This window comes from Capricornis sumatraensis, chromosome X (assembly GCF_032405125.1).
Source record: "Capricornis sumatraensis isolate serow.1 chromosome X, serow.2, whole genome shotgun sequence".
Classification (NCBI taxonomy): domain Eukaryota; kingdom Metazoa; phylum Chordata; class Mammalia; order Artiodactyla; family Bovidae; genus Capricornis; species Capricornis sumatraensis.
In genome coordinates, this window is record NC_091092.1 from 66,867,029 (window position 1) to 66,881,919 (window position 14,891).

At 38.2% G+C, this 14,891-nt stretch overlaps 3 protein-coding genes across 3 annotated transcripts in view; 2 read left to right on the forward strand and 1 right to left on the reverse strand.

Annotated features, from left to right (window-relative positions):
* The window catches only part of SATL1 (spermidine/spermine N1-acetyl transferase like 1), a 34,758-nt gene extending 29,300 nt beyond the window's left edge, over positions 1-5,458 (forward strand). Inside the window, exons 2-5 of the mRNA XM_068963183.1 lie at positions 2,939-3,019; positions 3,683-3,784; positions 4,377-4,417; positions 5,288-5,458. Coding sequence (XP_068819284.1) covers positions 2,939-3,019; positions 3,683-3,784; positions 4,377-4,417; positions 5,288-5,458 — 395 coding nt within the window. The remainder of the gene's footprint in view (positions 1-2,938; positions 3,020-3,682; positions 3,785-4,376; positions 4,418-5,287) is intronic.
* A 1,912-nt stretch (positions 5,459-7,370) lies between these two features.
* Positions 7,371-8,162, forward strand: LOC138071349 (small ribosomal subunit protein eS4, X isoform-like). The gene has a single exon (XM_068962886.1). It carries the CDS (start codon positions 7,371-7,373, stop codon positions 8,160-8,162), a length of 792 nt encoding a protein of 263 aa, XP_068818987.1.
* A 4,171-nt stretch (positions 8,163-12,333) lies between these two features.
* Positions 12,334-14,891, reverse strand: part of APOOL (apolipoprotein O like) — an 89,009-nt gene continuing 86,451 nt past the window's right edge. Inside the window, exon 9 of the mRNA XM_068962830.1 lies at positions 12,334-12,797. Within this exon, the coding sequence (XP_068818931.1) occupies positions 12,709-12,797 (89 nt within the window). The 3' untranslated portion in view covers positions 12,334-12,708. The remainder of the gene's footprint in view (positions 12,798-14,891) is intronic.

Consider the following 14,891-nt stretch of genomic DNA (forward strand, 5'->3'; position numbering starts at 1 on the left):
GCATTATTTAATTTCCACATATTTGTGAATTTCCTAGTTCCCTTCTGTTGATTTCTAGTTTCAATCTATTGTGATTGGAAAAGATACTCTGTATGGTTTTGATCTTCCAAAATGTATTAACACTTGCTTTTTGGCCTAACATGTGGTCTATCCTAGAGAAAGTTCAAGAAAAATGTGTGTATGTTTTTGGGTGGGGTGTACTACTTCTGTTAGGGGTCCAGTTGTTCTATAGTTTTGTTCATGTAATCTATCAATATTAATGCATTTATCATTGTTCAGGTTGTTCAGTACATTATTGAAATTGATGTCATGAAGTTCCCTACTATTATTTTAGAACAGTCTCTATCTTCAATTCTGTCAATATTTGCTTCATATATTTGGGAGCTCTGATGTTTGGTGCATAAATGTTTATAAATGTTATATCTTCTTGCTGAATTGAACTTTCTATCAGTATTTAATATCCTTCTCTCCTGTAACATTTTTCTACTTAAAGTCTATTTTGTGTTATATTAGTACAGCCATTCCAACTTTGTTTTGGTTACTGTTTGCATGAAATGTCTTTTTCCATCATTTCACTATCAACCTTCTTGTGTTTATTAAAATTGTTTTTCTTTAAAAAATATTTTAATTGGTGGATAATTACTTTACAATATTGTGATGGCTTATGCCATATATCAACATGAGTCAGCCATAGGCATATATGTGACCCCTCCCTCTTGAATCTCTCTCCCTCCTCCCTCCCCACCCCATCCCTCCAGGGTATCACAGAGCACCAGCTTTGGGTTCCCTGCATAGAGCTTATTATACAGAGTGAAGTAAGTCAGAAAGACAAATGTTGCGTATTAATGCTTATATATGGAATCTAGAAATTTATTTTTAATTGGAGGATAATTGCTTTACAATGTTGTGTTGACTTCTGCCATACAAAAACAGCAATCAATACTATATATTCTTGTTTTTTTTAAAATCTAGAGTCTCTTATAAGGGTTTCCCTGGTGGCCCAGTTGGTAAAGAGTCTGTCTGCATTATGGGAGAGTTGGGTTTGATCACTGAGTCGGGAACATCCCCTGGAGAAGGAAATGGCAACCCACTCCAGTATTCTTGTCTGGAGAATTCCATGGACAGAGGAGCCTGGTGGGCTACAGTCCATGGGGTCACAAAGAGTTGGACTTGAACTTTTTAATAGTCAGTCTCTTTTAGATAGCATTTAGTTGGATCATGCTTTTTTTAAACCCGTTTGCTAATCTGTCTTTTGATTAAGGCATTTAATCCACTTATATTTAAAGTAATTACAAGGAGGGGCTTCTGACATTTTCCCAATTGTTTTCTATATAGTTTTTGGTCCTTCATTTCCACATTTCTACCTTCTTTTTATTTTTTCAGTAAAATGTTTTGATTCTCTTCTCATTTCCTTAGGTGTATATTCTATAGATATTTTCTTTGATGCTATCACAGGGATTATATTTATTAGGTTGACCAAAAATATTTGTTCAGGTTTTATGGAAAAACCCAAATGATCTTTTGGCCAACTCAATAACATCTAAAAGTTGTAATAGTAAAATTGGTATTTATATTAGCTTAATGTCAATAGTGTGCAAAAACTCTTCCCTTATATATCTCCATTCTCCCTTTTTAAGTTATTGATGTCACAGATTACATCTTCATACATTGTGTGCCCAAGAACAAACATTAATGACCAATTTTATGCACTTGTCTTTGAAATAATGTAGAAAATAAAAACTAGAACTATAAATAAATTTGAGGTAACACTAGTTTTTTATAATTGCCCATTATCTTTATTTCTTAATAGGGCTTTGAGTTATTATCTATTTTCCTTCCATTTCAACCTGAAGGACTCCTGAAAGACTCTATTTTGTGCAAGGCAGGCCTACTGATAATGGATTTCCTCAGCTGCTGCTGCTTCTTCTTCTTCTTCTTTTTTTTTTTTTGAGTTTGGGGGAGAACTGGGGATATCTTAATTTCTCCCTCATTTTTGAAGGATTTTTTGGTGGATATAGAATTCTTGGTTAAGTTTTTGCACTCTTCCTCTCCTCCCCTGTCCTCTCTACTGGTTGCCAAGGTTTCTGATGAGAAATCAGATGATAATCCTATTGAGGATCCATTGTATGTGACAAGTTATTTCTGCCTTGCTGCTTTCAAGATTTTCTCTTTAATTCTGTGTTTTGGTATTGATCTTTTGGGGCTTATACTACTTGGAGTTTGTTGAACTTGGATTTGTGAAATGATGTATTGCATCCAATTTGGGACATTTTCAGTCATTATTCAAATATTCTTTTTTCCTTACCTTCTCTCTTCTCCTTCTGAGAGTCCCATAATACATATGTTGGTCTGCTTGATGGTGTTCCACAGATACCTTAGGCTTTTTACTTTTCTTCATCTTTTTTTGTTCCTCAGACTTGATAATTTTAATTATCCTATTTTTAAGTTCACTGATTCTTTTTTCATCTTGCTTAGAAATTTGGATTTTGAACCCCTGCAGGGCACTTTTATTATACTTTTCAGCTTCAGAATTTTTTGGTGGGGATTATTTTTTATAATTTATATCTCTTTATTTCTACTTTGTTCTTACATATTTTTCCTTTGTGCATGTCTCCCTTTAGCTCTTTGAGTACATTTAAGACAGTTGTTTAAAAGTGTTTGTTGATGATCGAGTGGGTGGGGGTAGTTGGAAGACACTAATAGTCTGACGGCTGAATTTCACCAAAATTTACTGCAATTTATCAGTCAAGCTGTTCTTTGTAAGCTGCAAGTACAGGTATTAAAATAAACTCTAGTTCCAAAATATTCACTTCAGGCAGTTTATGCTTGTACAATTGTTGTACAGGTGAAGAAAGGAATTCTGGCATTGCCAACTCCACTATCTTCCTTCTCTTTACTCTAAACTTTCTAATATATTTTATGTGAATTGATATTTCAGATTTACTCAGGGACGGCTTTGGGGACAAGCCCCTTTTCTACTGTCTGATTGCAGAAGTACACGATCATCAAAAACCATCAGGTAAAATAAACCTCCATTTTTCAGTTTAATCAAGAGTATATTTTCTCTACCCTGAAAACAAAGTACAGTTTGATAGCATACAGTTACTCTTAAGCCAAGGAGATGAGTTTAAGTACATAAACTAAGTCTTGCTTTCTGAAAGAGAAAACGTGTGGTATGCATTTATGTTGGACTTCCCAGGTGGCACTAGTGGTAAAGAACCAGGCTGCCAATGCATGAGACATGAGAAATGGGTTCAATTCCTGGGTTAGGAAGATCCCCTGGAGAAGGATATGGCAACCCACTCCAGTATTCTTGCCGGGAGAATCCCATGGACAGAGGAGCCTGGTGGGCTACAGTCCATGGGGTCACAAAGAGTCGGACAAAACTGAAGTGACTTAGCACACAGCACACAGCACACATGCATTTATATTTGTATATGCATAGAAAAAAATTAGGAAGAATATACTTCACACTGTTAAAAGATGGGTTAGCTCTTAAATGTTGTATTATAAGGACTTAAACCTTTCTTATTATACATTTCTGTATTATTTAAAATTTTGTCCAGCAAGCTTTTATTACTTATTAGATAAAAATAAACACAAAGATATTCCATTTTGGAGGAAAGAACATTGTAAGATTCAATGTATTAACTTCTTTATACCCTCTCTTTCCTCTTCCTAGGTAAAGTGACTGTTGGATTTGCCATGTACTACTTCACATATGACCCCTGGATTGGCAAGTTACTTTACCTAGAGGACTTCTATGTCATACAAGCTTACCGAGGTCAGGTAACACATAGTATTACTTATATTTTAAAAATTAAAATGGTATATTTTAAGGAGTTTTAGTATAAATATGGTATTTAAATTAGTTTATGTAACTAATTTCTATTTCATGAGACTGATCACTATCCTAGTTACCCTTGCATATGATGTGGTGAAGACAATCACAGATTAGAAAAGATTTATTAGTTCCCATCAAGGCTGGAATAAGCCAAGTTATCAAAGCTATACTTTTATCTTTCTTTTGTTTTCTTTTTTTAAAGCTATTTTGTTTAATCTCTAAAACATGAATTTACATTTTGTGTTGATTTGTCTAAAATGAATACGAAATATATTCCGTGATAAGACGATAGTGACAAGGACTCATTTCCTCTTCACTGATCTTTAAAATAAATCCAAAGTCTTTTCCATTACCTTTGGAACCACATTCCAATTCGGAAAAAGAGATATGAAAAGCATTCATGAGCTGAATTTCAACAAAAGCTATTATAAATATGTAACAACCAGATAACAGTGTTTAAATTAAAGCAAACACATTATGAAGTGGAATTTTTCAACTTATGTTTTTTCATTTTGTATTATCTACTTAAAAGGTCTAGGTATTGGAGCTGAAATGCTGAAGAGGCTAAGTCAGGCATACATTACAGTTAGTATTGTTATTCTATATGTTATCCTTTTCTTCATCAAATGTTATTATTTAACATTGCATAAATTAGATACTTTAACATCGGAACATAATCTCAAAATATACTTAATTTTTTATTCCAATTAAACTGGTTTTCAAATTAGATATTCATATAGGTCTTATTTGACTTATGTTTAAAAGCTGATATAATCCAAAACCACATTATATATCTTTTTGCTACAAAGCAGAAGCAAGCAAAAGGGAGATTAGAAGGCAATTTACCCATAAAATGTGTCCACAGTATGAATATGCTGCTCTCCTGCTAAGTCGCTTCAGTCGTGTCTGACTCTGTGCAACCCCATAGAGGGCAGCCCACCAGGCTCCCCCGTCCCTGGGATTCTCCAGGCAAGAACACTGGAGTAGGCTGCCATTTCCTTCTCCAATGCATGAAAGTGAAAAGTGAAAGTGAAGTCACTCAGTCATGTCCGACTCTTAGCGATTCAATGGACTGCAGCTTACCAGGCTCCTCCATCCATGGGATTTTCCAGGCAAGAGTACTGGAGTGGGTTGCCATATCTTTGCCACAGTATAACAACATTCTTTTTCATTTTGGAAATACATATAGGTAAACTTTTTCTGTGGAATAAAGAAAAAAGCTGAATTTGTTTTGAACTTCTAAAGAAAGGGTTTTAAAACTCAACAGTACTTTTTTTTTCTTTTTACAGATTTAGAGAACTCCAAGTGATAACTATTGCATTATTATTTGGCAGTATTTTACACACACACAGTGCCTTGCATATAGTAGATCTTCCATAAAATAAATGTGATAATGAAGATTATGTTTTCAAGTAAAAGTAATGTCTGTTTGTTTTTAAACAGATAGCCATCAGAAGCCAGTGTAACTGCATGCACTTTCTTGTCGTCATTTGGAACCAGGCTTCTATCGAGTACTACACTCATCGAGGGGCTTTAGACCTTTATTCTGAGGAGGGCTGGCATCTGTTCAGGTTTAACAGAGAAGAACTCATGGACATGGCAGGGGAAGAGTGAAAGGTGACTTATCACTTGTCCCAATATAGGCTCCAACATCTGAATGTCGTCTGAATCCAACAGCAGTTTGACTGTCGTATAATACAGCAAGTGAACAAACTCTGGCTTCAGCAGATCTTTGAAACAGATTTTGTAGATATAACATGCCATTATCTGAATTAACATACTAATGTTTAGTAGCAGAGCTGATAACCCAAAAGAGAAGATAATTCAAAAATAATTTATACTAGGCTCTAGGATATTTATTTATTTTTTTACTTACTGTATCCTATGAAATTTCAAATGCTTATATTTTCATATTGTAACACATCTGAAATTTGGATAAGTATTATCATCAACTGGCAGCACTTTTCCCTTAGAGGTCTTGGATTTGATGAAATATTGTACATTTGGTCACAAACAGATCTGAGGCAAAAAAAAAAAAAAGTATAAAATACTAAAGCTAAATTATGAAAAGCTTACCTATGAATAACTAGTAAATGAACTGCTTTATCACCTTGAGCAGATCAAGGACCACTGCCCTGACTTCATCTCAGAACTACATTCCATCTCTGTCTTTATCTTGGAACTAAATTCCATCTCTGAGAAACCAACTTTTGTTGTATCTTAGGGAAAATATTACATAGTACACTGTATCTGTGTATGTTTCTATCCTTTCTAGTAGGATATAAGCTTTTTGATAGAATTATAATTATTTTTTCACCCTATATTACAACCAGCATGTGAGTTCCTACTACATACCAGGTATTATGGGTATAAAAGCTATGAAGTGAAAGTGAAAGTCGCTCAGTTGTGTCCACCTCTTTGTGACCTTATGGACTATAGCCTGTCAGGCTCCTCTGTCTGTGGAATTCTCCAGGCAAGAATACCAGAGTGGGCAAGTTGCCATGCCGTTCTGCAGGGGATCTTCCCTACCCAGGGATTGAACCCAGGTCTCCTGCATTGCAGGCCAATCTTTTACCATTTAAGCTACCTGGGAAGCCCATTAAAAAAGCTATACAAAGATGATTCAGTTATACCAAAAGGAGCCTTGTAAATAAAAAAAAATACTAATCTAGTTTTAGTTTTATAATAAATTATGTGGGCTATCACAGCCATGGATACCAAATGTAAAGGAATGTACAGGAGAATATCTAAAACCTACCTTGGGGAACTGAGAAATAATGGGTTTGAAGAATAAGTAGGAAGTTGGAATGAAGCGTGACGAGACAAAAACTACTCTGACACACTAGTATAGGCAGAGAAAGAGGTAATAAAAGAGCAAACATGTTTATGAAGCAAGTAGTGTTACAGATAACATACTGGGAGGGCCAAAAAGTTTGTTCAAGTTTTTCTGTACAGTGTTATGGAAAAACCCAAATGAACTTTTTGGCCAACCCAATATAATATACTTGATAGTAGGGTGGGTGGGGAGAAGGAAGGAAGGATTAAAGTTTATCTGGGATCATATATGAAGGCCTTGTATGTCACGCTAATGGGTCTTGATTTGATTCTGTAGATAATGTTGAGTCATTGAAGATCTCAGGAAGACAACTATGTCATAATAATCTGATAGATGGGTTAGAAGAATAGGGTAGCAGACACTATATATTAACTTAAACTCAACACCATTCCAAATCCCTTACCACTTGCCTTTCTCTTCATAGACAAAAATGTAATTTGCCAATCTTAAATGTGACTTACAAGTTCTGGTTAAGATATAGACAGAAGTCTTTTGAGAGGGATCCTAAGGAATCATTTAATTCCCTGATAAGAGGGAGTCAGAAGCATCTGGTACAGTTTTTTGTAACCCCTTTTCCTACTTTGAATGTGTGTGTGTTCCCCAGAGGTATAGGAACCATTCTGTGACCATGAGGTGACAAATCAACGTGCTAAAGAGTAGACTAGAGCTCTTTTCGTGCCTAGCGCAGCCATGGCTCAGGGTCCCAAGAAGCACCTGAAATGCGTAGCAGCTCCAAAACACTGGATGCTGGATAAACTGACTGGTGTGTTTGGCCCTCGTCCATCTACCGGCCCCCACAAGCTAAGGGAATGTCTCCCCCTAATCATTTTCCTAAGGAATAGACTTAAGTATGCCTTAACTGGAGATAAAGTAAAGAAGATTTGCATGCAGCGTTTCATTAAGATCGATGGCAAAGTCTGCACAGATATAACCTACCCTACTGGTTTTATGGATGTCATCAGCATTGATAAGACTGGAGAGAATTTTCGTTTGATCTATGACACCAAGGGTCGCTTTGCTGTTCATCGTATTACGCCTGAGGAGGCCAAGTATAAATTGTGCAAAGTAAGAAAGATATTTGTGGGGACAAAAGGAATCCCTCATCTGGTAACCCATGATGCTCGTACCATCCGTTACCCTGATCCCCTCATCAAGGTGAATGATACCATTCAGATTGACTTGGAGACTGGCAAGATTACTGATTTCATCAAATTTGACACTGGTAACCTGTGCATGGTGACTGGAGGTGCTAACCTGGGAAGAATTGGTGTGATTACAAACCAGGAGAGACATCCAGGTTCTTTTGATGTAGTTCATGTGAAAGATGCAAACGGCAACAGCTTTGCCACTCGGCTCTCGAACATTTTTGTTATTGGCAAAGGCAACAAACCATGGATCTCTCTTCCCCGTGGAAAGGGTATTCACCTTACCATTGCTGAGGAGAGAGATAAGAGATTGGCAGCCAAACAGAGCAGTGGATAAAATGATCGCTATGTGATGTGATTGGAAAGGTCTTTGTAATTAAAGATAATACCAAGTGATTAATAGCAAAAAAAAAAAAAAGAGTAGACTAGAAAGATAAATGTGTCTAGATCCTTGATGACACCAATGAGTCACTATACCAACTCTGTACTGACCAATTTCAGACTTTAAACAGACTCATTTATTTAAGCAGCTACAGTTAACTGGTTTACTGTTACTTATAAGCAGAATGTAATGTTAAGTGACAGAAAGCAAGACTGATGGCAAGCAGATTGACCAGAAGCATATATAATAATCCAGGAAGTGATGATGAAGATCTGAATGAGAGTAAGGATTAGAGAAAGTAGAATTGATTTGAGAAACATAGAAGTGAGAGAGATGTAGAGGCAATTTAGTTTTAGGTCTTTTGATATTGGGGGTTCCCAGGTGGCTCAGTGGTAAAGAATTTGCCTGCCAATGTAGAAGATGCAGGTAGACCTGGGTTTGATCCACTGGAGGAGGAAATGGCAACTCACTCCAGTATTCATGCCTGAAGAATCCCATGGACAGAAGAGCCTGACCACCTGCAGGTGAAGCAACAGTTAGAACCAGACATGGAACAACAGACTGGTTCCAAATTGGGAAAAGAGTACGTCAAGGCTGTATATTGTCACCCTGCTTATTTAACTTATATGCAGAGTACATCATGCGAAATGCCGGGCTAGATGAAACATAAACTAGAATCAAGATTGCAGGGAGAAATATCAATAACCTCAGATATGCAGATGACACCACCCTAATGGCAAAAAGCCAAGAGGAACTAAACAGCGTCTTGATGAAGGTGAAAGAGGAGAGTAAAAGAGCTGGCTTAAAACCCAACATTCAGGAAACTAAGATCATGACATCTGGTCCCATCAGTTCATGGCAAATAGATGGGGAAACAATGGAAACAGTGACAGACTTTGTTTTCTTGGGCTCCAAAATCACTGCAGCCATGAAATTAACATAGCTCTTTGGAAGAAAAGCTGTGACAAACCTATGCTGTTCTGTAATTAGTTGCTCAGTCACGTCTAACTATTTGTCACCTCAAAGACTGTAGCCTTCCAGCCTCCTCTGTCCATCTGGATTCTCCAGGCAAGAATACTGAGTGGGTTGCCATGCCCCCCTCCATGGGATCTTCCCAACCTAGGGATCAAACCCAGGTTTCTCATATTAGAGATGGATCTTGTCTATTAAAAAGCACAGACATCACTTTGCTGACAAAGGTCCACCTAGTCAAAACTATGGTTTTTCCAGTAGTCATGTATGGATGTGAGAGTTGGACTATAAAGAAGATTGAGTGCCAAAGAAATGATGCTTTTGAACTGTGGTGTTGGAGAAGACTTTTGAGAGTCCCTTGGACTGCAAGAAGATCCAACCAGTCAATCCTAAAGGAAATCGATCCTGAATGTTCATTGGAGGGATTAATTCTGAAGCTCCAATACTTTGGCCACCTGATGCGAATAGCCAACTCATTAAAGATGCTGATGCTGGAAAAGATTGAAGGCAGGAGGAGAAAGTGATGACAGAGTATAAGATGGCTGGATGGCATCACTGACTCTATGGACACGAGTTTGAACAGGCTCTGGGAGATGGTGAAGGACAAGAAGGCCTGGAGTGTTTCAGTCCATGGGGTCACAAAGAGTCAGACACGACTAAGTGACTGAACAACTATTGATATTGAGAATCTCTAGGGGATATACAGGGCTTTCCAGGTGGTGGTAGTGGTAAGAGAACCTGCTTGCAATGCAGGAGAAGTAAGAGACGTGGGTTCGATCCCTGGCTTGGGAAGAACCCCTGGAGGAGGGCCTGGCAACTCACTCCAGTGTTCTTGCCAGGAGAACCCCAGGGTTTCTGGAGAATCCCTGTGGGCTACAGTCCATAGGGTCACAAAGAGTTGGATATGACTGAAGCAACTTAGCACATATGCACATATTGGATATAAGATAGACATGACTAATAAGTAGAAAGATAGGTACACACTTGGGGAGAAATATGGAAGATGGAAATATAAATAATAAGGACATATAAATGATGCTTGAAGTCAGTGAAGTATGTTGAATGGAAATGAGAGAGCATAGAATGAGAAAAGACAAGAAATGCAAACTGAGGAGCCTTAGCATGTAAGGGATTCAAAGCAAGAGAAGAATGAGTAACAAGAGGAGCAGGAATAACACTAAAAGGAAGACTGAATTTTAGGAGGGAGTGGTTATGAGTCAATCATTACATAAAATTCAAGTAGGTACAGAGGATGAGATTATTAGATAGCATCACTAACTCAGTGAACATGAATGTGAGCAAACTCCGGGACATAGTGAAGGACAGGGAGGCCTGTCTATGGGGTCACAAAGAATCAGACATCATAGAGGCCAAGGTGTAGCAAGTTATAGAGGAATTCAAATTGAGGACTTAAGAAAGTGACATTAATTACAGTTTTATGAAGTCTGAAAATCATAGGAAGGAGAAAGAAAAGATAGCTCAAGAGGAAGAGGGAGTTAGGGAAAGGTTTTTGCTACTATTGTTTTTGGATAAAGAGGATTTGAAGCTGTTAGAGACTGAGGAAAAGAAATCAGTTAAAAGAGAAACAAAAGACTGAAAATTAAACAGGATGGAATATGGTACTAAAAAAGACGGGAAGGAGATCAGGAACACAAATAGAAGTATCAGCTTTAGAAAAGGGGGATGCATGGCTGAAAAGAAGAAAGTCTTGAAGATATATGGGAAGAAGTTGGGAAAGACTATGTCTAATAACTTATTTTTTCCTCTGTGTAATAGAAGACATAGTCTTCTTTGGCAGGTATAGGAGAGTTCAGAATAAGAAAAAAAGCAAGATGCTTCCAGAAAAACATCTATTTCTGCTTTATTGACTATGCCAAAGCCTTTGACTGTGTGGATCACAATAAACTGTGGAAAATTCTGAAAGAGATGGGAATACCAGACCACCTGACCTGCCTCCTGAGAAACCTATATGCAGGTCAAGAAGCAACAGTTAGAACTGTACATGGACCAACAGACTGGTTTCAAATAGGAAAAGGAATACGTCAAGGCTGTATATTGTCACCCTGGTTATTTAACTTCTATGCAGAGTACATCATGAGAAACCCTGGGCTGGAAGAAGCACAAGCTGGAATCAAGATTGCTGGGAGAAATATCAATGACCGCAGATATGCAGATGATACCACCCTTATGGCAGAAAGTGAAGAGGAACTAAAAAGCCTCTGACAAAAGTGAAAGAGGAGAGTGAAAAAGTTGGCTTAAAGCTCAACATTCAGAAAACGAAGATCATGGCATCTGGTCCCATTACTTCATGGGAAATAGATGGGGAAACAGTGGAAACAGTCTCAGACTATATTTTGGGGGGCTCCAAAATCACTGAAGATGATGATTGCAGCCATGAAATTAAAAGATGCTTACTCCTTGGAAGGAAAGTTATGACCAACCTAGATAGCATATTCAAAAGCAGAGACATGACTTTGTCAACTAAGGTCCGTCTAGTCAAGGCTATGGTTTTTCCAGTAGTCATGTATGGATGTGAGAGGTGAACTGTGAAGAAAGCTGAGTGCTGAAGAACTGATGTTTTTAAACTGTGGTGTTGGAGAAGACTGTTTAGAGTCCCTTGGACTGCAAGGAGATCCAACCAGTCCATTCTAAAGGAGATCAGTCCTGGGTGTTCATTGGAAGTACTGATGGTAAAGCTGAATCTCCAATACTTTGGCTACCTCATGCGAAAAGTTGACTCACTGGAAAAGACCCTGATACTGGGAGGGATTGCGGGCAGGAGGAGAAGGGGATGACAGAGGATGAGATGGCTGGATGGCATCACTGACACGATGGACATGAGTTTGAGTAAACTCTGGAAGCTGGTGATGGACAGGGAGGCCTGGTGTGCTGTGATTCATGGGGTCGCAAAGAGTCGGACACAACTGAGCGACTGAACTGAACTGAAAACCTCTCCTGGAGACCAGAATAGGAAACTACACAGGAATCAGTAGAAGGAATGCTAAGCAGCACTAAGGGGTCCCATGTAGCACATGGTCCTCTCAAACAGATTTATTTTTGGACATCTAAGAGAAGTTAGCATTAATTAAAGAGACAAAGCCAAGCCCATGTCATAAAATATGTATATTTTATTGTATCTCTGGGAAATGCAAAACAAGGAGAGGGGAGGGAATACATCCTTCCACACACCATTCTAATTTAGCTGATATTAATTAAGAAAAGCTACAGCAAATATATATGTGTATATATATATATATTTACATACACACACATTTTTTTATAAACACCCTTAAAGTCACAAAATCCATCCTAATGCTTTTACCTCTGCCTCCTCTTTGAATATTTAATGTTGTTTGGATTGTATTCAGTTTGTGTTTTAGTCACTTATGTGATTTGTCAAACTGTACATTAAAAGATGTAAGGGGAACACTTGGTTTAATTTATACCCTATGCATCAGTTACCCATTACATGATTTTTTTCACCATTATTTGAACTTCACACATCTTGTAGTTCTCTATGCAGACTATTTCAGCTTCTAGTGCTGTACATATCTATATCTTCTGGATGAGACTGCCCGTGATCCATGAACTTGGGGTCAGGTATAAACTGTGTAGCACCTGATAAAGTGTTAAAATGAAGAAAAAAAAATTAGTCATCCATTTAACAAACTTCTTGTTGATATGGGGGACACATCAATGAGCAAAACAGATAAAAATCTCCACCAACATGGACCTAACATTCAAGTTGGGTGAAAGAGACAATAAGTTAAGTAAACGGTATGTCAGATGGTGGTGTGCAAAAAAATAAAACAGGGTGGAGAGGCATATGAAGAGATTGGTTGATCTGCAATTTTCAACAGGGTGGCCAGGGAAAGAAAGCCTTATATATTTGAGCAAAGAACTGAAGGAGGTGCAGGTATGAGCCCTGTAGCTATTTGAGGGAAATGCCTTACTGGAGGAGCAGGTGGCAAGTGTAACAGACCTTAGGCATGTCTGAGGAGCCATAAAATAGCCAATATGGCTGGAACAGAGTTAGCAAGATATGCTGATGGTGGATGCAATGAGAGTGATAGAAGTCATGATCAGGAAACAGTGGAATGCTAGGCCACACAGGTCATGGGAAAGTTTTTCTCTTTTATTCTAAGAGATGGGAAGTCACTGGACAGTTTTGAGCAGAAGTATAACATGATATGTTTTTAAAAAGATTACTCTTGGCTATGGGTAGAAGAGAGTGTAGGGAAACAAGCACAGAAGTAGGGAGACCAGATAGGAAACTATTATAGCAAAAAAGACTGCAGTACCCCAGGACGTAAATGCTAATGGCTTTAATTAGGGCAGTGGAGGTGATGAAAAGATATTGAATTATGGATAACTTAAGGACAGGATTTCCAAAATGGATTCACTGTGTTGTGTGAGTGACACTCTTTAATTTGAGAAACTAAAAGAATGGAGTTGATATTTACGGAGATGGGGGAAATGTAGAAACATGTTTTGTTGTTGTCATTCAGTCGCTCAGTCGTGTCTGACTCTTTGCAATTTCATGGACTGTAGCCCACCAGGTCCCTCTGTCCATGGAATTTCTCAGGCAAGAATAATGGAGTAGGTTACCATTTCTTTCTCCAGGGCATCTCTCAAAATCAGGAATTGAATTTGCATCTTTTGCATTGGCAGGCAGATTCTTGACCACTGAGCCACCAGAGAAGACCCAGAAGCATGTTTGGGAGAAGGTAAATGAAGTGTTAAGTTTTGGGTGTGCTATATTTGAATTATTAACTAGACATCACTTCATGGCAAATAGATGGGGAAACAATGGAAACAAAGACAGACTTTGTTTTCTTGGGCTCCAAAATCACTGCAGCCGTGAAATTAAAAGACGCTTGCTCCTTGGAAGAAAAGCAATGACTAACCCAGAAAGCATATTAAAAGCAGAGATATTACTTAACCAACAAAGTTCCATCTAGTCAAAGCTATGGTTTTTGAAGTAGTCATGTATGGATGTGAGTTCAGTTCAGTTCAGTTCAGTTCAATTGCTCAGTCCTGTCCGACTCTTTCTGACCCCATGAAGTGCAGCACTCCAGACCTCCCTGTCCATCACCAACTCTCAGAATCCACCCAAACCCTTGTCCATTGAGTCGGTGATGCCATTCAACCATCTCATCCTCTATCATCCCCTTCTCCTCCTGCCCTCAATCTTTCCCTGCATCAGGGTCTTTTTTAATAAGTCAGCTCTTTGTATCAGGTGGCCAAGTATGGGATTTCAGCTTCAACATCAGTCCTTCCAACGTACACCCAAGACTGATCTCCTTTAGGATGGACTGGCTGGATCTCCTTGCAGTACAAGGGGCTCTCAAGAGTCTTCTCCAACACCACAGTTCAAAAACATCAGTTATTCGGTGCTCAGCTTTCTTCACAGTCCAACTCTCACATCCATACATGACCACCGGAAAAAACATAGCTTTGTCTAGATGGACCTTTGTTGGCAAAGTAATGTCTCTGCTTTTGAACATGCTATCTAGGTTGGACATAACTTTCCTTCCAAGGAGCAAGCATCTTTTAATTTCATGGCTGCAATCACCATCAGCAGTGATTTCGGAGCCCAGAAAAATAAAGTCAACCATGGTTTCTACTGTTTCCCCATCTATTTGCCATGAAGTGATGGGCCAGATACCACGATCTTATTTTTCTGAATGTTGAGCTTTAAGCCAACTTTTT